This window comes from Salvia splendens, chromosome 5 (assembly GCF_004379255.2).
Source record: "Salvia splendens isolate huo1 chromosome 5, SspV2, whole genome shotgun sequence".
Classification (NCBI taxonomy): domain Eukaryota; kingdom Viridiplantae; phylum Streptophyta; class Magnoliopsida; order Lamiales; family Lamiaceae; genus Salvia; species Salvia splendens.
Window position 1 is genome coordinate 1759155 of NC_056036.1, and position 25009 is coordinate 1784163.

The following is a 25009-nucleotide window of genomic DNA, read 5'->3' on the forward strand; positions in this document are numbered from 1 at the left end:
GAAAAAAGTTATGTTTAAGTAGAGCAGTAAATTGGGCTTAACTCACTCTAGTTTGGATCCATCTTCTCAGGTGGTTATTTATTCAATATGGGTCATATTATAATTTTCAGATTATAAATTATCAACTCTATTTTTTAACTTCAAGGTAACTTGGGTCAATTGAACTTAAATTTATTATAATTTTTCGGTTATTTGGTTATTTGAAATTAAATTAACTTAGCAATGCTCAATATTTAATTGATTCAAAATTAATTTTAGTACCTAAAAAAAGCCATAATTCATAAGCCAAGACTATTAGGACTCAGAAGATTATGTATTATGCCGTATTCACTTAATCAAATAAAATTAAATATGAAATATTAAAAAATATTCTTATATTGAAGAAAATGATTTAACAGCAGTTTAAGTAGTATAATGAATTTAAAAAGGGTAAATTGTCAGAACAGTCTTAAATTGATCAAAATTGTGAGATGATCATAATTTGATAAAATTCACAATATCTTACGGCAATTTTCCTTTTAAAATAAAAGAATATTGTTCTTAAAATTATAAATATGAGTTGAATTTTAATAGTGTTTTCTTTAAACTTTAAAAATGTCTTAAAAATTATTGGTGCCAATTTCCAGGATTAAGTTTCGAATTTTTTTTGCATTATTATAGTAGTCTAAACAGACTACTGCCGTTTGATGAATTACTTTTTGCGTTTTGCCCACAGCAACTTCAGTCTCCAATATTCATTTGTCAATTTTGCCCTTTATCACTTCTTCACTATTTCCTTAAACCCCAGCAAACCACCACCTGCAACCTCCGCCATCGCCGCCGTATAATTCGCGGCAATTTCAAAATTGAAGGTATGATTTCATTACCTTAGTCGCGGCAAGTTCACAAGGATGAATTGTAATCAATTGCTAGGGCATTTTTTATTTGAATTTGTTATAGGTCGGATGTGAATTGAATTTGCTCAACTACTTTTGAAATATGAAATGCAAGAATAATTTTGTAGTTAAAGAACTTTTTTTTGCTGGTTTAATGAGAAGAGGTGTGTTTGCAGATATTACAGAGGAAATAAAATGGAGACGTCCTGTGCATATGCACGATGTTCATGCTCACTGTCAGCGGCCCAGTTTTCTGTGGTACCTCCATATAATGTATTTCTTCCTCTTCCAACTAGTAGGAAGCTGCGGCAGCATATGCTGCTTCCTGTAGTAGCAGTGGCGAAGAAGGATCTTAGAGGGAGTGTCAATGACACAGAGCCGAGTACGAGCAATGATGGTAGTGGAAATTCTGCCAAAGGGTCAGGGACGACAGCAAGAGGGCGCCGTTTGTTGAAAGTTCGGGAGGAAAAGCGGAAGCGTGATCAGGAGCGGCTCCACAATTATCCTGCTTGGGCAAAGTAATTGTTGCTGGTGCTTTTCTTACTTCTCTGCTTGCAAAGTAATTGTGAATATCACATTCCTCTGGTTGTTGTGCAGGGTACTGGAAGATGCGTGTAGAAATGATTCCGAGCTTAGAGCTGTTCTGGGAGATAGTATTGGTAATCCTGACCTCATGAGAAAAAGAGTGAGTTGAGTTAGTGCTTGTTCAATTTACTTTGAATTGTGGAGGGTTTCGCTGAATCAGAGCTATCGAGTTGGCTGTGTATTTATGCGTCTGACCTTTGGAATTGCCTGCATGCATTATTTTTCTAATGAGCTCTATTGAAGTATATATTCTCATGGGATGCACAAAATTTGTTATTTAGGTGTTTTTACGATGTGTTATATACGTATTGAAGTAGTTGTGACTTGGTCTTTTGTTTTCTATATCTGATAGGTTGAAGAAAGGGTTCGGACGAGGGGCAGAAATATCACAAAATCTAAATCTGGATCTGTCCTTGCATTCAAAGTTAGCTTTAGAGAGTAATGCACTTTTGCTTTTGGATGCTCCTGTATGTGTGTGTGTGTGTGTATTTATGGGAATTCTTTGAGCATTTCACCATTTTGTGATGCTTTCTTTGCTCTCACTGTGTGCTTGGTCTCTCAACTCAATATGTTATTTATGTTACTACTTCAGTTAATTTTCCTTTTTTCTCAAACATGCTTTTCTGGATGTATAATGAGAAGAATTTCTTTCATGGCCAAAAAGTGGTTTTTCTAATCACTAGGCACAACATTTTTTCGTCTTATTGTAAAGATACAATTCTGACTTGTGCTTATGCGTAAAAAAGATTATTACCAAGCTTCCATATTTTCCTTGTTTGAGTTGGTGATGCATATGATGCTTCTAATAGATTTTGTTGTTGCGATTTCAGTTTTAATCCTCTTGATTCATACATATGGTTTGAGTTATACGGATCCCCTTCTGATCGAGATGTTGACCTTCTTGGCAGTGTACGCAGATTCTCTTTCTTTGCTTCCTCTTATAACAACTTTTTGCTGAACTATTTGGAAACTTGAGCCTCTTATATGTATACGTCACAGGTGATTCAATCATGGTATGTGATGGGCCGTTTAGGTGCGTTTAATACAGCCAACTTACAGGTTCATCCCTTATGTCGACTCGCATTTCCAATAGCAAAATTTGTTCAATATGTACCCTAAAATGGCATCGTTTTACCATGAAACGACATAGTTTTATTGTTGAAAAAATCGGGGATGTTCTGATTGCAGAAATTTAAATGTGGTGTCGTAAATTACAAATTTGGGCAGAGGTCTGTTATATCCAGCAATTAAACCCCTTTGAAATCTCAAAATGTGACCCTCGACAATGCAGTTAGCTAACTCATCGATGGAGCACGACCCCCTCTATGACGCGGACAAGGGATTCAAGGTGATGCCTTCCTCGTTCCATGATATAAGCGATGTTGAATTCCAAGATAACTGGGGCAGAGTCTGGTACGTGATTCCTGATCGCCATTTTATCCGTCATGTTGCATAATTGTTTCAGTTCCACGTGCTCCTCCCTCCTCATAAGAACTCTGTGTGCCTCGAGCAGGGTGGACCTTGGCACGGCTGATATCTTTTCAATCGACGTGCTTCTTAACTGCTTGACTGTATTGAGCTCAGAGTAAGTATTGGTTGTTGTCATACAACGTCGTGTGATATTTTTTAGTCAGTTCTGCTGCGCTTTGATGTGGTTGAAACTGATGGGGGCTGTGCGTCTCTGTAGATATTTGGGCATACAACAGGTGGTTTTTGGGGGTAGGAAACTCGGAGACTGGGAAGAAGGGATGACCAGCACTGAATTTGGGTATAAATCCTTCAAAATATGAAAATTTTCGTTTGCTACAAAGTAAGACTGATGTTTTATAGCTAAGGTTTATCATCTTCTTGTGTAAAAAACGTTCTAGTTGTTGATTTGAATATTATGATCTCTTCTCTCTCTCTCTCTCTCAAGTTCATAGCACTGTGACTTTATGTTTCTAGGTTGTAGGAGTATTTGCTTTGAGGAAAATTAGAGGGATACGAAAAGTTTCCATTTCACTAATTAATAGTATTACTATTTTAAATAGAGTTAATTCTTGGTTGAAACCCATAACTTTGGGAATATATTTACTAAACTTAGTGAAACTACGAGAGGGAAATATATTTACTAATTACAAGATTTACATAAAGATTTCAATTCTCAGGGTAGACTCCAGAGGTGGTCTCGATTCCACCACATCATATCGTGTGAAACACATAAAACAACGTATTAATCACTATAATTAATATACTAATGCAATCAATAATATGTTAATGTTAAAGTTGAATAATTTTACATAAACTTTTATACAATTGAATGTTGAAATCCATCACTGTGTTTAATGTTAGAGATAATTATTTAAGTTATTTTACGACCGAAAATGTAATCAATGAACATTTAATGCTAATCCAACTATACATTTTAGCCCACCGGGAATCTAAATATACCGAATTCTGTCATTTTCACTCATTTTAATAATTTTTAAAATTGTTTTAATAAATACAAAGGCATCGAATTTCCCGGCAACGCTGCATCAGCACTGCGCTAACCTCCAAAACCACCAATCCTCTCGCTTTGATTCTCTCTCTCTTTCTCGTCTCCACACTTCATATGCAATTCCCAATTCAAATTCACCAACAATTTTGAGAGCAGAGGGCTCGAATTCGATCACAGCCAAGATGTCGAGCTCCATCTTGCTCTCCCACCCTCTCTCCCCACACCTTCATCTCCCAAAACCCAAATTCCGTCCCTCAATACCCTCAAAACTCTCTAATTTCGAGCTCAAAAATGTTTCCCTGCGCCCCCCCTTGAATTCCAGCTCCACCGACGCCCCTCGCAAGCTCAGGAATCTCGTGCTAGCGCGAGTGGCGGAAACTGAGGCCGAGAGAAGTGAAGCCTCTTCCTCCCTGATTGGCGAGGATTCTGCGGAATTCGTGTTGTCTGCGCAGAAGATTTCTTCCTGGATTTATTTCACGCTGGTTTTGGGCGTCGTGCTATACATTCTCGACGTGGTTTGGATCGACAACTCCACCGGCTTCGGTAAAGCATTCGTCGACGCTGTTTCGAGCGTCTCCGGCAGCCCCGAGGTTCGAAAATGAGTCAATTTTGTGTTTTTGGATGTAGATTGATTGTGGGAATTGTTTCTGAATTTTAATGTTGATTATCTCGCTTTGGAGTGTTGGTTTTCGTGATTTTTATGCTAGTGGGGCTTCAATATTGGATACTCTGTTTGAATTAGGGATTTTTTTCGTTATAGGAAAATTGGCCCTTTTGTGTGGCTTACATGTTTGCACTATTTAGTTATATTTGTTAAATATATAAGATAAATCCCGAGCCATATAGAGGCAGCATTCTAACTATTACAATCGAAGGAAAAAGAATAGTAAGACTGAAAAAAACAAAATAAACCGAACTGTCGGCTAGTGTTCTCGTATTTGCGTGTTTTGTTGTGTGTTTATATCCTCAAACCGTAGATGAAAGACCAGATGTCTTGCCTTTACTATAATGTGCTGACATGTATCCAAAAATATTGATTGTTGTTTCTGTGTAGGTTGCGATGTTGGCTCTTGTTTCAATCTTTGCATTGGTCCACAGTGGCTTAGCTAGCCTGAGGGACGCGGGTGAGAAACTCATTGGAGAACGAGCTTTCCGTGTTTTATTCGCAGGCGTATCTCTTCCCTTAGCTGTTACTACTGTTGTGAGTTCCTACCTATACTCATTCTGCTTATAGATTCTACATTTTCGGGAACTCATAGAAATGTTTTTTTTTACTATCTTGATCTTGTTACAGGTTTATTTCATCAACCACAGATATGATGGCGTGCAGTTTTGGCAACTTCAGGGTACTCCTGGGCTACACGAGCTTGTTTGGTTCGCCAACTTCGTTTCCTTCTTGTTCCTTTATCCTTCGACCTTCAACTTGTTAGAGGTTGCAGCAGTTGACAAGCCCAAGATGCATCTCTGGGAAACTGGAATAATGAGAATAACTAGGCACCCACAGGTAGTTGATTCATCACAGATGTTTTCGTAATATGAATTGAGAGCTAACCGTATTTGCAAATTTCACTTGACTAACAAACATTATACAAATGAACAGCATCACCTTTTAACCTATTTGCAATAACAATATCTCCAGTTTTGTAGGGAAGTTTGTCCCACACCACATGTACTACTAAACCAATGAAAATCTTGGGGAACCTTCTTATTACAAAAAATAGAATGTGGTATGGTAAATGGGATGTTTTGAAAGTCACGTGGAACTTGCAAATTTGGGTAAAGGTTGTGTTTTTTTTCCGAATAATTCACAATTGCTGCTGATCCACATTTTTCTTCTCCAAAATGAACATACAATGAGTATCTTGACACAGTTTTAAGCTTACAAGTTTTTCTAGTATTCAAAATTTGAAAAATGTTTTAGTCGTTGTCAAAGTTTGACAATCAATTTGTAAGATTGAATCTACTGTTGTTTTCTTGTTTATACCTTATCTTGTATTTACAGATTATTGACTACGAAAACATCAGACTTGATTCTTATGTAAATTTGAACACAGGCATTCATGTCATCGATCACTTATTATACATCCAGTAGACATTTAAATATCGGTGCATCATCCATGAGTTCACACAGAGTCTGATAGTCCTTTGCTGTTTTCTAATCCTGATTGCTTCCTTCAGATGGTAGGGCAAATAATCTGGTGCCTTGCTCACACAATTTGGATAGGGAATTCAGTTACAGCCGCAGCTTCTGTGGGTTTGATTGCGCACCATCTCTTTGGTGTTTGGAATGGAGACCGGAGATTGGCCATACGACATGGTGAAGCTTTTGAAGCTGTTAAGAGTAGGACTAGTGTGATCCCTTTTGCAGCTATTCTCGATGGGCGTCAGAAGCTACCAGAAGACTACTACAAGGAATACCTCCGGTTGCCGTATATCTCAATAACAGCCTTGACATTAGGGGCGTACTTTGCTCACCCACTGATGCAGGCTGCCAGCTTTGGTCTACATTGGTAGAATCGCCTGCTGTATAGGAGTAAGTCTCGGTTTTATGGTATTGTTCACTTGAAGGAATGAAAGCAGCGCTGTTTGTTTTCAGTTGGGGCATTTCGCAACAAATGAAACATAGATTATTCAAATGTGTAGTAAGAAACTAAAATGCTTTAGCCTAATACAAAATTACATTGCTTGCAACTGTTCATTTGTGTTTGTCTGAGTAATACATGCATATTTCCTCATTACATTCAACCTTTATGCAACGGTTGAACACAAGAGAAGCTATAAAACTCAAGAAAAATCCAGATATTCTAGGAAGTATGCCCTCTCTGTAAACTTATGATGAGAGATCTTGAAGATGAAAAGGTTCCGAATGCTCCCAAAGTTGCACCAAATGTTATGAGCACGAGATTAAGCAGCAGCTGACGTGTCGAAATCTGTCTCCAGAATATCCTGGAATAGAAAGCACATGGAAAAATTATACAAATTCCGACACTGACTAGGGAGCCCGTGAGGCTGAGGACGTGCTCGAAGTATGGCACGGAGAGTGCTAGCACGAGTATGATGAGCAGTAGAATCGAGCCCACTGCCCCCCGTATGATCATCCTCGTTCTGGATTTGAACGATGGGGGGAGGCTTTGCTCGAGCTGCATGGCAGCACTGTCACCATTGAGAAGCTCACAATGGATACCTATACATTGTTGCAGAAATGTTATATATTTACACATTTGATAATTATATGGAAGGTGCAAAGTTGCACACACATACCTTAGTGAATTTGGAAGGATCATTTATGGAATTGTACAAATTGGGGAAAACTATGTGACCAGCAAAGCTGAACACATAGAGCCCTGAAATTGCAGGAATTTTGCTTAGGTGCAGAACTGGAATGTAGATCAGCAAAGCTCGGATGGCTCCAGAAACCGCGGTGTAGGCCACGCTCGTGAAGATCAGAAGAGAGAGGACGCCGGCACTCGAGAGGAAAGAGATGGAGGAAAGATCCCTTAGCCACAAGCTTGGAAGGGCGACCAGGACAGCGATCAGCGCCAACAGCTGAGACGCGGAGAGATGGCTCGAGCTCAGAGTGAAGGCGGTGAAGACGTTGGCAAGGTTGTCGTGGAGTGATATGGTGTAGGGGACAAGGGCCATGAAAATCTCTAGGTAGATGAAAGTAGTTGCTATAATTCTTCCTTTTGATCCAAATGCATCATACCCTATGTCTTTGTAGTCTCTTGATTTAGGGTTCTTGTGCATGCATTTCCCAAGTAGGCAGGAAGTGTAGGCACACACTGATCCAATTCCTACTAGTAGGAATGCTGATGCCCGCCCTCCATTTTCCAATGCATAGGGAGTTGAGAGTTGTCCCAAACCTGCCACAAATAAACAAAAATTTAAGGCGATTTTCGAGCGCGTAAAGTGTAGTTTGTATCATCGGAAAAAGATGTGATTAGTGAGCAGTTTCCGAGCATAGTCAAAGTACTGGGCGCAAATAAAGACAACTCGGTGTAGCGTTATTCACCGGGCACCGCCATGTGATCGGAATCCCATTGGGTTGGGCTCGAAAAGTAATCTAGAAATTTATCGACAAGGCTAAAATGAAGCACTTTAAGTGCTCGGAAAGTGCTCGGTATTTCGTTTTTACCAAGCACTTTTGCCGGACACACTAATAAGGTGGAGGGGCTTAAGGGCTACCATATAATTTTTCATTCTTTTTTTTTTTCTGTTGTTATTTTTGCCGAAATTGTTTGGAATCATCCTTAGCCTTACTAAATTAACGTAGATGAAGATCAATAGTAAAGATTGAAGGACATAAATTAGACAAATAACTAAAGAAAAATTGCTGCAAAAGATTAGTTTGAGAAATAAAAAGAAAATGTTAAAATATTGAAGAGAAACTATGTTGGATTAATATATTGTACTTACTAATTCGAAAATGTAGTAATATATGAATGGTAGTATAATTTTGAATGGTAGTATAATTTTTTGCATAAAAATCTATACTACAAGAAATTAATTAGGTCCAATAAAGTTCCTACAAATATTTTTTTCTACATCCACCCCTGCTTATACCGAATATTTTTTGTGCTCGGTAAATACTGTTTTTATTTAGTGGTGGGCTAATCAATGTTGAGATCTAATGAACTTACCAATGAGCATTCCAACCATGTTGATGACTGCATGAAGAAAAGAGCTGGTGGTTCGATCATCGGCATGGGCCTTCTCGTCTTCTCCGAAATAACTTTCCCTGTCGCCGACTTCGCGCCGCCTCTCCGTCGTAGTTTTTATTCAAGCAGAGAGAAAAAATTGCAGTGGTTATTGTATGGGTTGAAAGTAAAGGAAATTTGTGCATGTGCGTATATGGGTTGGGAAATAATGCATGGCAGTGTATTTTATATACAAACTCCCAATTCAATTATTCTTCATGACGTACAATATTTATTTAGGAATATCGTATCTTCCAAACTTCTTGGAGTGAAATTCTATTTCATGACGTGAGAAAATTCAAGTGTAAATGGATGTTGGATTTTGTTTACGCATTATATCTTTATTATGATTAATCAAAAGTAGGAATAATTTTACATAAGTTATGATTATGATATTGGATATTTACATAGAAAAGAATAAGCACCAAATAAATGGGCATCAAATTGAGATTCGATTGCACCTGATTCGTGCTGCCACAGCTTAAGGTGGCCAATATTGGTTTTTGGAGTATATTTGTTCCTTTCATTTTTTTCATTCATAAAAAGTAAAAACTTGTTTTGTTTATCTATATAATGTCCTTAATACATCCCTCTCTCGTACACTTTTTAAAAACTGAATTATAAATTATGAAATTTTTAAATTTTGCAATTATCTGTCTCCTTTTCGGTAAAATATGTGATAATGTGGCCACCGATTTTAAACATGTGAAAATGTTATGACTCTGTTAGGAATGTGAACTCCCGTTTTTAAAGATGATACATGTTTATGTGTGGGTGAGGTATTTTGCGGGAAAGTGATGGATGAAATCATTGCAAAAGTTGTAAACTTCGAGATTTATAATTCGATTTTTGAAAAGTGTGAGACAGATTAAAAGTTGACTAAATATTACTACTTTCGTCCCACAATAAGTGTCACATTTAGTGTGAGCATGAGTTTTAAGAAAAATGGATCTACTTACCATTTATTGTAAAAGTGAAATGTGACTTTTATTGTGGGAAGGACCAAAATGACAAAAATTGACATTTATTGTGGGACAGAGTTAGTATGATTTATCTAGCAATTCGCTCATGAAACTTTAAGATAGAAGTGATTCCCATTTGATACTACATGTATAATGCATGCGTTGGAAATTCGCATCTTTAATAATCCGATGCCAAATTATCGAACATCTCTCCCACCTAATAGAAGAAATATTCAATCAAGTTGGAAATTTGATTAACATGTCTTCCTCCTAGAAAATACTACTATGAGTCCTTTCACTTTTGTTGTCAAGATTCAAATCCATATTCATGACATTATAAATTAAATGCACCTACACTTAAGTGAATGATGAAGCAACTTCTTGAAACTAGCATAAACATAAAATAAAATAAAAATAAAAATAAAAATAAAGCAATTTATTGATATGCGTCTACTTTATTAATAAAAAATTTAAAAAATTCCATAAAATAATTATAAATTAGTTGTCCAATTGGATATAGTTTCAATTAAAATAGAGTAGAAAGGAATATGACATCTTCCACAATTATAGTCGAATAAAGACAGAAAGAAACTTGATTGTATTTAATTTGTATTTCAGACACTATTCCTATAAATAACTGATGTAATAGAATAGGACAATTGAAATATTAGACCTATTTCGTGAAAATATTAAGTATTTTATTTTAAATTATTAGTAATTTTCAATTAATTTAATTCATGAATAAAATTTAGTTAAAAAAACTAAATAACAAACATCAATATAAATAGACAAATGCCAGAGTGAAAAATTAAAACATAAAGAATTTGGAGAGTAATTAGAGAAAGTAGATTTATTTGTAAAAATGAAGAAAATACTCAAAATAAAAAATAATTAAAAATGTTAAGATTCCTTAATAAACTGAAGTTACCAAACCCTTCCGTTTTGCCGCCAGCAAAAACCCTCTTCCTCTGCGTTTACTCGAGCAAGCATGGCAGCAAACGACGCCGTTCTCCTCCGCTCTCTGGAGCTCCGTCTCCTCCGCTGCTCTATATCCTCCGACGCCGTGGAACTGCTGCATTCGCCAATCGAACCCTCGCCTCAATTTCCTCACCTACACTCTCTCCTAAACGACGTCGTGCTTCTAATAGAATCAGGCGAGTATCGCCAAGCCCTCGCCTCCTCATCCGCTTCTGAAGCCTTATTTTCCAATCCCCATCTCGACTCGCTCGATTCCGCTCACCGCTTCTACTCTGAGCTGCTCCCTGAGTGCGTCAGCTCGTTTTTGAATGTCAGCGGCAGCGAGGATTCAGTGGAATTAGGTTATAAAGCGTTGATTGTGATGGCTATCGCGGTTGCTTCTTTACTTGCCTTCAATCAGTGTAACTTTACAGGGTCAGTCACTCGTGATTTCTCGCTCAGTCGCAGCTTTGCTCGTTTAAATTGATTTTGTGGTCTTGATTCATTGTGCTGTTTCAATTTTGGATTTCTGTTGATATGCCTGCTTGTAGAGAAAGATTGGGACTTTTGAAGCTTATAATAGTAGTCTGGCAGATGATGCAACACTCCATGTTGTTGATTTCTACTAAACATATTCCTAACTGTCATACTTCCTGGTAGTAAAGGGTAGCTGTGGACTTAGAAGTGTAAAATGCCTGTTGTGGGATAAAAAGTGTAAATGGTCATTGAAAACAAAGATCTGTGTGATATTTGTGATTGATGTCAGATGAGGATCTTGAGGTTAATTGATCCTGCTGATAAATACACGAGAACCTGTTTTGCTTATTTGATGCATGCGATGCTCTTTCTACTGTTGTTTGCTGAGCTTGAAATAGCATGATTGAGATCCACATTGTTTGACTCGTGAGCTATCAAAGCATAACAGGTGATAGACTTCAGAAGTCTGGAAAGTCAAAACCATGATAATGAATGGAGATGATTAGGGAGATTGAGACCCGCCAATCAATTTATGTTATAAACAATGCTATATAATTTTGTTTGGTAGACCCCCTGATGCATAAGAATAAATCTTGGAAGTCATACTTCTGTAATTTAGCTGGTGGGTGATTTGGACAGAAATATTGTAAACTTCAATCATGCTAAAACCTAAATTTGATTTTGTACCGAAGCATTTATGCAACATTTGGACTGTGCTGCAGCCCATGAGAACCTTATAAGCATAGGGTGTGATAAATAGTACTTTATGGATATTGCGTGTGGGTTTGTGTTCTGTTCTTTTAACAAGAAAAAGCCATATACAAATATAACAATTAGTTTGGTTTTTTAGTTTTAAGGCATAAGTTTTGAAATGATGACCATAGTGGGTTTCATATGCTTTTTGTGCGATTTTGTAACAGGCCATCAGTTAGCGTTCCTTTGATACCACTTGCAAAATTGTCGATCCTTGAGTATAAAAAAGTTGGTGATGAATGGATGGAGTGGGAAGCATGGGCACACAAGGAACTCATGTCTGTTGGTTCTGACCTTTGTGCCAAATTCTCTAACTTGCAGGTATATGTACTCAAATTGTTTTACTCTTTTGAATTAAGTAACCACATCTGTGTTCTTCACTGATTCTATATGCTTTTCTTCACTGAGTCGTGAGTAAATGTCATTCCTAGTTGGGCAAATGGTTCCAACTTCCATTGTGAAGCAAATAGTGAATATGCAATGGTCATGCTCATTTAATGAGTGAATTAGTCAATTTGTTTCTGTTAGAAAATTTCCCCATATCCTGTATTATTTTCATTTTAGTCCATACAAGTAAGAGAATCAATAAGTTGTTACAAAAATGTATGCTTTTTAAAGTTTAAATTGTCTTCAAGGTTCAAACCAATTCTCTATAAAATATGGCAGCCAAAAGTTGAACATAGTAGAACATGCTTATTACATACATCCACTTTATATTCTCTAGTGGTTTATTTATTCACAATTATGAGCATAATATGTCTAAAACTGAATATTATCTGCATCAGTATACAATGTTGTGTAAAAGTTCTATCTCTCGCTTTTTTGTCATCATAGTTTTTTTTTTCTTTTTGCTAAATGTTTAGCTTTATATATTTTGCTTGCAGTACTTAATTTTCGGAAAGACTCTTCTGCTCAAGATGAAAGATGCCCTGTTTGAAGAAAGTCTTTCTTCCATAGATGGAATAAGAAGCACGTCCTGGTGGTTGGCCAGAGCTTTATTCTTGCACCAAAAGTTGTTGGATGAACGTTCATCCTCTCTTTTTGATCTATTGCAAGTCTGTAAAAATGAAAGTTTCTCGTATTTGGGCACCTTAGAGAAGATAGAAGAGTATTGGTGTCCGAATGAAGACTGTTCCACTATCCTGTCTCTCCTCCAGCTAGAAGCAGGGATGGTGGAACTTTATTATGGACGTGTAGATACTTCCAAGTGAGTCAGCATACTTGTTTTATATGTATTTTAATTAACATTTATTCTACTTGTTTGGTAAATGTTAATATTATTGATAACAAAGTAACAATATTACAAATGCAATAGACCAGGAGGTTATAAGTGAAGGATGTTTTGTTATTGATCAAGTCCAAGACATACTAAGCGGCTAAGCCCAAAACATATTTGCATATCTTATTCTGGTTGTAAAACATGGTCATCTGTAGAAACTAGAATGTGGATATTTTGAAATGCTGCCAGATTTTCAAAATGCATATAAATGAATTCCAAAGCATAGTTATACGTTCCAATAGATTGAAGCAACTTCATGGACTAGTATATTGGTTATTTGATAGTTTTACTCATAAGCATGAGCTTGGTGATGACATCAGCATCATATATTTGTGCCCCTTTCCTCTCGGGCTGTTCGCCTTTTCTTACTTGCAATAAGAAATTTATAATCTTTTTTAATGAGAAACCTTAAGTAGTGTCTATGGCTAGTTTTATTTTTTCTTCATGTATTTTAAAGTTATATATGGCCAGTTTTATAATCTCGGGTTGCCGACCTTTCCTTACCTGCGTAGTGACATTTTTCCATGATAAAAAATGGTATTTCAGGCGGCACTTTGAATCGGCTGCAGAGGTGTCCAACTTTAACTTTTATCTGACTGGTGCTCTGGGATTTCGGACTATGCATCAGGTATTATCTTTCACACATATGTCATAAAGTTAGATGAAGATTCTTGTTTTTTCTGTATTCACTGATGGTTACTGGGTATACAGGTAGAACCAAAAGCACAGCTTCTTCTTGTTACTGGAACTTATAATGGAAGCGCCAAGTCCAGCAGTAATAACAATTACCCACCTCCACAATCTTCTGAAAATGAAGCTTCTGATATATTAATGACCCCCAGATTCGTAGTAGATGAGAAAAACTCTGGAAGTGTTGAGCAGGATGCAAAACAGCATTCTGTTGCAGCCACTCCATTGACTGCAACACATCAGGCGTTAATTCTGGCGCAATGTCTTTTGGTTGAAAAAAAAGCGCGTAATGATGAAATGCAAAGTATGCTGTTCTTTCTCTAAAGCTGTTTGAGATCTTTGTTTTTGATAATTCTATTCGGTTTTTGTCTTCACAGTTGTCATAACTGGTAACCTCCACTATCCTATGATGAACTAAATCAAACGATGGTGGAGAGGTCTGTGATTGCATGTTTTCAACTAATGCCAATTGTCAAGATTTGGGATCCTAATCTTGATGTTGTGTTTCAGAGTGGGAAATGGCTCCATATATAGAGGCTATTGATTCTCAGAGTCCATCCCCATTCATGGTAAGAAATTTTTTATTGATTCTTGAATTTCATCTCTATTCTTGGTTAAGATAAGTATCTTCTTCTGGATTTGATCTCTACACAAAAATGCATACTGTTAAACACATTAATGCACATTGTACATTGAAAAGTGCTATTACTATTTTTTAACAGATATAAGCATACGCAAATTCTAAAATTTTACAATTTTTTGGAATCATCTCTTTCTATTTTAATGGGATTTCATCATGCAGTAAGAGTACATCCATATTTTATGCTTAATGTTAAACACAAAATTGCATGCTATTAAACAGAAATGTACATAAATGTTGAACACAAATATGCATAAAGTGAATTCACTGAGCATGTGCTTTTATGATGACAAAAAAACTTGATCCATGTAAAATGCAATTGGTTTGTCCAAATTTTCACCATCAATGGTTAAGATTGGGTACAATATACTACCTAAGGCTTGGGTACTAGCTCCCCGTCCCCTATATAAGTGTGCGTATGTGACTATTTTTGCTTTTTTTTCGTGACTTTGAGGACCGCATATCTTTGTCACAACTGTCAACAATTTTCTATATTGATTGGTTCTCGACTTGCTAATCACGATCCGACTATTTTCATTTCCCAGCTTCGGTGTTTCTGCAACTTATTGCGTGTCCGATGGGAATCACGTCGTAGTAGAACAAAACAGCGATCATTGATGATGATGGAACACCTGGTATAATCACTCTCTCTCTCTCTCTCTCTCTCTCTCTCTCTCTTGTAGCCAATATCTCAAGTATCCTTCATGTTATCATCAATAACAAATAAATTTTGAGAACAGTGTATGTTTACCAAATTTTTTCTACCTCCGTCCGTAAAATGTTGTCCAGTTTTACCATTTTGGTCCGTCCGTGAAAAGTTGTTCACTTTGTCTTTTTTCTATTTTTGGTAAATGGACCCCACTTTTCACCAACTCTTTACACTCACATTCTATTATAAAACTAATATATAAATGTGGTACCCTTATTCTACTAACCTTTTCAACTCATTTTTCTTCACATTTCTTAAAACCCATGCCGAGTCAAACTTGGACAATATTTCATGGACGGAGGGAGTATTTAATTTGATTTTCAGAAAACTCTACCGAGTTTTCTTGAACATTTGAAAGGAATTTTGCTATGCCAATCAGTCCTATTAATCATTTAGTGGAAAGTAAAAACTTTCCTGCTTGAATTTTCTATTGGTTGGTGGTATAGTTTTTTGCTGTACGATTTGGACTTCAGTGAAGAAAGCATGTGCCATGAGTTTTAACTGAAGATGAGATGAGTATTAAGTAGCTGGCCAATTTAAACACAAACCTGAGTTTTATGACTAGGAAAGAATGGAATGTAGCCATCAAGAAAATATCATGAGAACTAAACTATTAGTGAAGTGAACCCTCTATTTTTCAGTTTCTTGCACTATACTTCCACCCGTGTGTTTGAAGTAAAAAACTGCACTTTCAATTAAAAAAAGCCTCTCTACTTTGAGCCAAATTTTGTTGAAACTGAAGTTTGTAAATATGCTAAATTGCTATAATCATTTCATTATTCAAGTTTGATCTTGAACTCCAGGCTGGGTTATACGAGTAATGTCTTATTTAGGAAGATGGAGCCGGTCATTTTATGGGCTTAAATACTTATTAGGAACCTGACTAAAACAGTGTCTTGAATTTAATTCTTAATGGATGAAAATTTTAATTTAAGTTTATCAACATGAATTTATGTGTAAGGCTCTGCCCATTTTTTTTTGCATAATAAGGGTTACTTGTTGCAAAGATCATTGTTATGGATACCCCCTGCTTGTGATCAACGCAGGCTTTTTACCTGTGGCAAATATTTCAGTCCTGGACTAAGGTTGCCTATTATCATCAATTCACTATTGTCCTATGACAGGTGGAAGGTGTATACAGTCATTCTCCTGGTCCTGGAGTTGCTGAAAGATTATATTACTGCTTTGGAATGAATATGCCTCCGATTCCTGCACTACGCAAGTATGCTGCTTTCTCACATTGTTAGGGTCAATCCTTTCCTCTTTTAGCTAAACGGAAAGGATTATGTGAATTCTTCCTACCACATTGTAGTGTCCATTTTAAATAGTTTATTGCTATATGACTGGTGTTAAATGCTCTTCTCAGGGAATATGGTGATCTTTTGGTAAGTTGTGGCTTGATTGGGGAAGCTCTTAAGATTTATGAGGATCTTGAGCTATGGGATAATCTGATATACTGTTACCAGCTAATGGATAAGAAAGCAGCAGCTGTTGAACTCATCAAGAAACGCCTATGTGAAAAGCCATCTGACCCAAGGTTATGGTGCTCTCTTGGTGATGTTACAAATGATGATGCTTCCTATGAGAAGGCTCTTGAAGTCTCGGGAAGACGTTCTGCGCGAGCATATCGTTCTCTTGCTCGCTCTGCCTACAACCGAGGAGAGTATGAGAAGTCAAAAATCTTGTGGGAGTCTGCTATGGGTTTGAATTCTTTGTATCCAGATGGTTGGTTTGCGCTTGGTGCTGCTGCCTTAAAGTCTAAGGATGTTGATAAAGCACTGGATGCTTTTACACGTGCAGTTCAACTTGATCCTGAAAATGGAGAGGCTTGGAATAATATTGCTTGTTTACATATGGTTAAGAAGAGAAGTAAGGAGGCTTTCATTGCATTTAAAGAAGCATTAAAGCTGAAGCGAGAGAGCTGGCAAATGTGGGAGAACTATAGCCAAGTTGCTGTTGATATTGGAAACTTAAGCCAGGCAATGGAAGCTGTACAAAAGGTGTTGGACTTGTCTAATAAGAAACGCTGCGACTCTGGGTTGTTAGAAAGAATTATGCTCGAAATTGAAGAACGCACATTGATTAGTCACTCAGAGTCTAATGTGGCAAATAGTGATAGTAGTCATACTGACCCTGTCAATGTTAGCTCAAATGTTGCTAATGCCAATGGAGTGCATGGTTTGCAAACTGACTCTGCCAGAAGCCGGGAAGCTGAGCACCTGATTGAATTGATTGGGAAAATCTTAAGACAAATTGTTCAGAGTGGTGGAAATGCTGACATTTGGGGATTATATGCAAGGTGGCAGAAACTGAAAGGAGATCTAGCAATGTGCTCCGAGGCTCTACTTAAGCAAGTTAGATCGTATCAAGGATCAGATTTGTGGAAGGACAAGGATCGGTTTGTAAAATTCGCCAATGCTTCCTTGGAACTGTGCAAGGTGTATCAGGAACTTGCTTTGCGTGGCAACAGCCGTAGAGAACTGTTTGCTGCTGAGATGCATTTGAAGAGTACAATAAAACAAGCTATAGATCTTTCTAACACTAAAGAATATGGAGATCTTGTAGCTTGCCTTGAAGACGTACAAGGGGCGCTGAAAGCTACATGATTGCCTGGTGCATGAAGCTTCTACTCGACCTCTTCTGGTTGATTCTCTCTGACTATACATGTCCAAGTGTGACTGGAGGAGTAAGATGGTGTAGCTAAGTCCATTTAAGTTAAGGCTTTGCAATGCTCATGGAATCTTATGAGTAGGATGTCACGACTGAAATGGGTGCTCATTGGGTCGAGCTTGGGATCAACCAGGTACACATAGAACTTGACACTTAAATAAAGTGCTATATGGGTGAAGGAAGCTATTGTTAATCGGACGTGAACTTAATATATTGTACTCGGATTGTTCAAATGCACAAAATATAGGAGGAGATTGTAGAATTATCACTTGTAGATTCATAATTGAGATTTTAGATATGGTTTTGGCATCTCATGATTCATGAATATCTTATGATTTTGATGTCTTCCTGATCAAGTTAGTTCACTAGAAAAAACAAAATTATATACATTGAACTATCCTGTACTGCTATGCCAATCTAATCGGTCACTCTGGTTAACGCAGTTTGAAGGCCTCTGGGCAAGAGACTTTCTTTCTGAAGCTGCTTCAGACACCTCTGTCCGAGCCTGTTAACAACGAATTCCCTCCAACATCTGGCACGTATACGATACCCTGTCGTTATCATCAGAAAGACATCAACTTTGAGCTCCAAAATTGTTGTATACTATCCTATTTTGTGTTGCCTTTCATGTCAGTTGTGTCTGCACATCTTTCTTCTGTATCCTTTACATTTACATATATGGCCTTCTGCCTCATGTGTTTTTACCTTGACCATGCTTATGAATTATGCGTATGACAATTCATAATTATTGCTTCAGGCTAGCCCGATCCGACTTATCTTTTATGAAAAGCCCGACCAAGCCTCGCATGATCTTTTCCGGTCTCTAAATGTGTGTATTTGCTAGGTTCGTTCACCAAAATATAACATGTTTATGTAAAAAAAGGTTGGATGCAGGAGAAAAATCCAAATGCTCCACTGATTATTGAAGATCAGGGATTGACCAAAAATTGAAGATATATAGGAATAAAAAAATCTTTGGACAAAGGAATCTGTCCCTACACATTTGATTTTGTGGCATAGTTTCAACTTGAGACAAACTTTTAAGGAATATGGAATCTTTGCTTTCATTTTAGATTTCATGGTCACTTTGTAAATATACACATGATGGCATGTATTGATGTGGGAAAATATAATTGATGAGTCGAATCACGTAAATTGATTAGTTGAATCACATAATGTGGGTATGCTCAAATGCGTGCAAGTTATTACCCTAGTAAGAGTAAAATGACTTTTCTAATGACACGGGCCAAAAAAGATGGACAAAACCATAAAATTAATTACTATGGTTTCATTTTTCAATGATTTTTTCTTCTTTTCTCATTTTGGGTCGTTTATATTTGAGCTTATAAACTACCCGGTTCGAGTATAGGCCTAACACTTATCTCAGGTATCAAATTCGAGTATCCAATTCAGATTCTAATAAACGTTTCAATATATCACAAGCCTGTTTTAAATTAATCACGAGACGAATTAAAATAAAATAATTTAAATTATTAATAAAATAAAATAAAATAAATAGGAGTACGAAAATCATTTTCAGACGAAGAACGACTTGTGCAGCAGAAACCAGTGAGATGGAGCGGCGCTTCCGCTCTCTTCTTCTCCTCCTTCTCCCGCCGCTGCTCAATTTTCTCTCTCTGAATCCAGTCGCCGGAATCGGCGGCGGCGCTGCAGGTGTCATCAAAGTGAATTACAAATTCGCCGGCTCCGACGCCAGTCTCAGCGCCCTCAGAGCTCACGATGATATCCGCCACCTCTCCATTCTCGCCGGCGTCGACCTCCCCCTCGGAGGCACCGGTCGTCCTGACTCCGCCGGGTGCGCTGTTTATTCTACTTTTCTCCTTTTGAATTTTTTGATTTCCTTGTCCGTTTTCGCTGTTGAATAGAGGATGCGATGGTGTTATTTGAATTTGGTGATGATTGGTGGTTTTTTGCATCCAGTTCTATAGAGAGATTTTTTTGGAGATTTTGCATTTTAGTATTGCGCGGTTTGCGAACTCTGATTTAGAATTAGAATGGGGAATTCTGGTCGTCTGTTGCTTGAATGTGGTGGGAATGTTTACTCATCGTGAATTGATGCTTATTTCCAAGCTACGCTGGACGAAATTCTGGTTTTAATTTATTTTCTGAAGTTTTTAGTTTTCTATTGTTTGCTTTTACTCTTTAGAAATTGAGAAGTTTGTTCTTCACTTTTGTAGTGTCAAATATTTGTATAGCAATTTACTCAATTCAGTGTTGGATATTGTTATATACATGAGGTGAATTTGTGACTTTGCAATTGATGCGAGTTTTGAAACTGTGTTTGTTTTCCTGGCTGAATCTGAGGAATAATTGGATTGCAAAGGGGATCCTGGATGGAATGTTATACTGTTTTCTTAGTACGCACTATCATGCTTCCATGTTTAAGTTACTAATCATACCATACAATGATGCATAACATTTGATGGATTCTGCCAAGGTTTACTACACTGCTTAATAAGTTTATATGGTACGATAGGCTTCTGCTACCTTAAGATCAGTTCTATGACTGATTTCTGTTTTTGCTTAATAATTTATTCATATCTTATTCATAGTGCCCTACCAATTTGGTAACAGCTACACCCATGTATGTAGTCCAAACATTGGGATTTCATTTCCACTTTAGGGTATGCTTTGGTGTCTTTTCTTATTTATATCATTTATAGTCTAAAAATGATGGGTCCTTCAAGAGTTTTCTATATCATGGGACTGGTTATTGATTTTTGGTCCTAAAAATACCCCTCAGTTGCTCATGAATCACTTTATCTGTTAATAATGTTTGGTCTCGTACAGGCATGCATGTTCTAGTTGTCAGCTTTGCAATAATAAGGTGCTAACTAAATGATTAATGTTTATTATTAACCAGTTTGCAAAAGCATTATCTAGTTCTGCAAGTTACGTGAATTGTTGTTAATATTTATTCATGGAATATGACTTTTGAACTGCTACTTGAAAGATCAAACAATGGATATGTGGATATTTTTGAACTTTATCCTTCAGAAAGAGAAAAATTGACAAGCAATTGGTTATAAATTTTATGTTCAGCACATGAGTGTCAAATCTCACAGCACTCTCTTGCTTATGTATTTGTTGGCACAGGCTCTACTATGCTAAAATAGGCATTGGAACACCGTCGGAAGATTATTATGTGCAGGTTGACACCGGAACTGATATAACTTGGGTTAACTGCATTCAGTGCCATCAATGCCCCCGACGAGGCTACCATGGTGTATGATCCGATCCTCATCTGTTTCCTATTTACTTTTGGTTCATGATAAAAGTTCTAGTGGTCTTACTGCAGTAGAATTCCTTCATCTCTGGTTATATTGTGATTGATTTTTTGTATTGGCAGATAGAACTTCCTCTTTACAATCCAAAAGATTCTCTTACTGGAAAACTAGTGTCATGTGAGGAAAATTTTTGTAAAGAGATCGGTGGAGGCTTATCAGGCTGCAATGCTAATTCATCATGCTTGTATACTGAAGTGTATGGAGATGGAAGCTATACCATAGGATACTTTGTTGAGGATGTTGTTCAGTATGATCGAATCTCTGGGGATTTGGAAACAAAATCAGCTAATGGAAGTGTTATTTTTGGGTATGTTATTGTTCTAATACTGTATGTTTCTGATTTTTGAAGTGACTATAGAAACTCAAGCATTTGGTGTGCATTGCAATAGCAAGATTTGTTTTGACACTGGGCAATTATACTAGCATCAGGATCTAGCCTATGTTGTTTAGTAGAGGTTTGTCACCATAACAGAAATTAGAGTGGTGATGCCACATAAAAGGTTAGGTGCTTTTGGAATACAGAAGGTTTAAAACTATTCTTTTACCTGGTAAACTTGCTGCTTGATGGTATAAGATTTTATAAATTCTTATCCATCTATTATAGCTGTACTTTGAATGCTAATCCCTTCATCTCTTGATTCTCTGCGTATATGTGGTTCTTGCTCGAACTATTATGCATATGATAAGAAATTATGATAGCTTCATCTGTCACAGTTATGTCTGAAAATAAATCAAGGGTTTTGTAATAATCCCATCTCATTTCTGTACATGCAAATGCTATACAATAAACTGTTTCCTTTGTTAATTTTTGAAGTTTTCTTGTATTTAGGAATTATTATGTTCTCACTTTATGCAATAATAAGTGAAACCTTTTTGAGCAGATGTGGTGCCCAACAATCTGGAGATCTAGGGTCATCGGACGAGGCACTTAATGGCATATTGGGTTTTGGAAAATCTAACTCATCAATGCTTTCACAGCTGGCTTCGTCTGGAAGAGTGAAAAAGATGTTTGCTCATTGCTTAGATGGTGTAAATGGTGGAGGTATCTTTGCTATTGGGCATGTGGTTCAACCTCTAGTAAATACAACACCCTTGGTGCCAAACCAGTATGTCAGATCCCTTGGCATACATATTATTTTACAACTTCATGCATCCTCAACATAGTATTAAACTAGGTCTAGGAACAATATAGAGCAGTGCATTCTGCAAGATTACACAAATAGGGAAGTGGTTCGCTCTGAAAGATTGTTTGTAATGTTCGCGATACTGATACTCTGAACTTTCCTTTTGAAACAACTCTAACAGTGATTCACTCTGCACTGGTCTGCACTTTTCAAGTAATTGTCTTTTGTTGTTTCCTGTTTACAAAATTCTGCTGTTATTGTTATTTTTATAACGTTAATGTCTGCCGATTGTGTAGTTCTTTACTCCATTATCTTAAAGCAATTAATTTTTTGAAATTGTAGGCCACATTACAATGTCAATATGACTGGAATCCAAGTCGGTCATGTTTTCCTGAATCTGACTACAGATATCTATATGGCAGACAAGAGGGGAGCAATAATTGACAGTGGTACCACGTTGGCATATCTGCCACAAATGATTTATGAACCACTAGTGAAAAAGGTATCTCACTTGCAACAGTTTGCATGATATGCATTTTGATTGCCAAATTGAATGGAGATGAACTTACCTTTTATGTCTTATATAATTGCTAGATACTCTCCTGGCAGATGGATCTGAAACTGCAATTGCTTCACGACCTATATACTTGCTTTGATTTTTCTGGCAGGTAGTATCCATCGTTAACACTCTCTTGAATAAGTCAAATCTTGTTTGATGCTAGCGTTCATTATTTGGTAGTGAAGTCACCTGTCTTATACCTCTCAAATTCACAATTTCCTTTCTGATTTGATCTTACACTTTTACTTGTTCACAAGTCACTGGCATATTGTATGATGATCATATCATATTCTGTACGCTTGTAGTTATAACTTAACTTCACTTGTTGTAGTGTTGATGATGGATTTCCCACCGTGACCCTCCATTTTCAAAATTCACTTTCTCTGATGGTTTATCCTCACGAGTATCTATTCCCATTTGTAAGTACATTATGTTATATAAGTACAACATGCCTATTATCTTTTATTTACTTCAATAAAATATTTGTTAGTGTATCTGTAGCGATATTTTGTGTCATAAATTGCTTGATAGGCTGTGAAGCTCTATGGTTATTATTTCTTATTTTGTTTTTTAAGGTTGTATTTTATAACTGATATTTCACTTAAATGCTACTGCTGTCATTTTATATCATAGCAAAGGAGAACTTGCAGATATTTACTAGGGGTAGATTGCATCTTACGTTTGCATTAATTTCTTTACTGCATGTAAATATCTTTGCCCTTCATTTAAATTTACAGCCGAAAAGTATATGAAAATTGTTTCTGGTAAATGTCGGATTAACAATTACTCTAGAGAGGTTGGTCCTAGAAGGCAAGCGGATTCTTAAATGTACCAGTGCTTAAATTCCCATAGACAAACGTTTTAATGGATAGGTAACTAGGTTATAGTTTCTTACTACTTTATAAGTGATTGGATAAGTTATAGAGTAGTATCTTCAAACTTTTGTGTTGAAATTTGAAACTAGATCTTGCACACTGTAATATGTTTTTTTACCCTCCCCTTGTCTTGTTATTTCTGGGCAGGAAGACTTGATGTGCATTGGGTGGCAAAGCAGTGGCTTGGAATCCCAGGATAAACAGAATATTACACTTTTAGGAGGTAAGACCTTGCAATCTTTTATCATCAATCTATTTAGATTATAACAAAAATATTTATTTAATTCATATCCCTTGGAGGAGCTGTTCAATCTTACCTCTATAGATAAATCTGTCTCCCCATGTTGTCATTAGAAGGCTCATGCAGCTCATGAACATGTGCTAATATTTTTGAAACAATTGCTGCTCAATGTACCTTAGAATTTCTGAGCCACAACTTTTCCAACTCCAGATCCCATTCGATTTTCATGTGTTGTTAGATCTGTTACTTTGAGGCCATGAAATGCTGAAACCTTTTGCATCCTGTGTGAAATATGAAGAAGTTTACTGCATTGAATGCACCGATGCTCATATTTTTCCAGTAGTTTCTGTTCTTTACCCTGACTGTCATTATTTTAATCTGAGGTAGCAAGCAGCATGTTATAAGAAATTTAAGCTTATTTGCAAAACTATTCACATTTTCAAGTGTGTTATATTATTCTCTGGTAATGTTCTCAGTTTTGAATTTAGCTCGGTCTAATTTTGGCAGATCTGGTTCTTGCCAACAAGCTGGTCCTTTATGACCTCGAAAAGCAAGCAATTGGATGGACTGAATATAACTGTAAGTGCTATAAGCATTCGTTATTATCACTTTTAGCCTTCGGTTTAACCTCATTATCGGTATCAATGTTTGTCAGGCTCCTCAAGTATCCAAATAAAGGATGAAATCACTGGTTCAGTACATCTCGTGGGAGCTCACACTCTGTCCCGTGGTTCGAGATTCAGCCTCCATGTCGTATTCCTCTTACTGATGATGGCTGTGTTGCATGGTGTGATACAACAATGACTACTACTTCCATTCTCACCATAAGCAACTCAGTATAGGAAACACTGGAAAATGACCATAAAATCTCAGAAGTTGGCTATGACTTTTGTGTTTTTGTAGCATTACATTAGATGGTGTAAATACTTGTTTGTATAGATATAAGTACACAGTTTGATTATTTCCACAAGTGTAATATGTACATCCTATAATATTGTGATGCAAAACTCCCAAGTGAAACCTTTCATATTAGATATCACTTTGGTTTCAATTGAAAATCTGTTGCTATTTGTATTAATTTTCATGGAATTGCCTATTATTCAATGTATACCTTTTTGTATGAATATAG

The 25009-nt window shown here is 36.8% G+C and overlaps 5 protein-coding genes across 5 annotated transcripts; 4 read left to right on the top strand and 1 right to left on the bottom strand.

The window, feature by feature from the left end:
• Positions 1 to 712: 712 nt before the first annotated feature.
• Positions 713 to 3360, top strand: LOC121802202. The gene is made up of 9 exons (XM_042201801.1): positions 713 to 851; positions 1052 to 1393; positions 1473 to 1560; positions 1813 to 1898; positions 2291 to 2369; positions 2460 to 2519; positions 2752 to 2873; positions 2974 to 3045; positions 3148 to 3360. Exons 2-9 carry the CDS (start codon positions 1071 to 1073, stop codon positions 3248 to 3250), a joined length of 933 nt encoding a protein of 310 aa, XP_042057735.1. The 5' UTR covers positions 713 to 851; positions 1052 to 1070; the 3' UTR covers positions 3251 to 3360.
• Positions 3361 to 3959: 599 nt separating this feature from the next.
• On the top strand, positions 3960 to 6630 carry LOC121802201 (15-cis-zeta-carotene isomerase, chloroplastic-like). Its single transcript, XM_042201800.1, has 4 exons — positions 3960 to 4529; positions 4994 to 5140; positions 5234 to 5443; positions 6118 to 6630. Exons 1-4 carry the CDS (start codon positions 4122 to 4124, stop codon positions 6451 to 6453), a joined length of 1101 nt encoding a protein of 366 aa, XP_042057734.1. The 5' UTR covers positions 3960 to 4121; the 3' UTR covers positions 6454 to 6630.
• Positions 6631 to 6843: 213 nt separating this feature from the next.
• LOC121802647 (amino acid transporter AVT1H-like) lies at positions 6844 to 7964 on the bottom strand. Its single transcript, XM_042202326.1, has 3 exons — positions 7952 to 7964; positions 7201 to 7802; positions 6844 to 7092 (listed from the first exon to the last, which is right to left on the bottom strand). Exons 1-3 carry the CDS (start codon positions 7962 to 7964, stop codon positions 6844 to 6846), a joined length of 864 nt encoding a protein of 287 aa, XP_042058260.1.
• Positions 7965 to 10540: 2576 nt separating this feature from the next.
• On the top strand, positions 10541 to 18534 carry LOC121803620 (tetratricopeptide repeat protein 27-like). Its single transcript, XM_042203251.1, has 10 exons — positions 10541 to 10990; positions 11953 to 12106; positions 12670 to 12992; positions 13611 to 13692; positions 13776 to 14058; positions 14265 to 14323; positions 14940 to 15029; positions 16228 to 16325; positions 16470 to 17906; positions 18217 to 18534. The coding sequence occupies exons 1-9, from the start codon at positions 10587 to 10589 to the stop codon at positions 17707 to 17709; spliced, it is 2733 nt and encodes a 910-aa protein (XP_042059185.1). The 5' UTR covers positions 10541 to 10586; the 3' UTR covers positions 17710 to 17906; positions 18217 to 18534.
• A 766-nt stretch (positions 18535 to 19300) lies between these two features.
• LOC121803621 (aspartic proteinase 36-like) lies at positions 19301 to 24958 on the top strand. Its single transcript, XM_042203252.1, has 10 exons — positions 19301 to 19589; positions 20891 to 21020; positions 21144 to 21388; positions 21963 to 22187; positions 22548 to 22707; positions 22800 to 22873; positions 23096 to 23183; positions 23787 to 23862; positions 24388 to 24459; positions 24536 to 24958. The coding sequence occupies exons 1-10, from the start codon at positions 19348 to 19350 to the stop codon at positions 24682 to 24684; spliced, it is 1461 nt and encodes a 486-aa protein (XP_042059186.1). The 5' UTR covers positions 19301 to 19347; the 3' UTR covers positions 24685 to 24958.
• Positions 24959 to 25009: the final 51 nt, after the last annotated feature.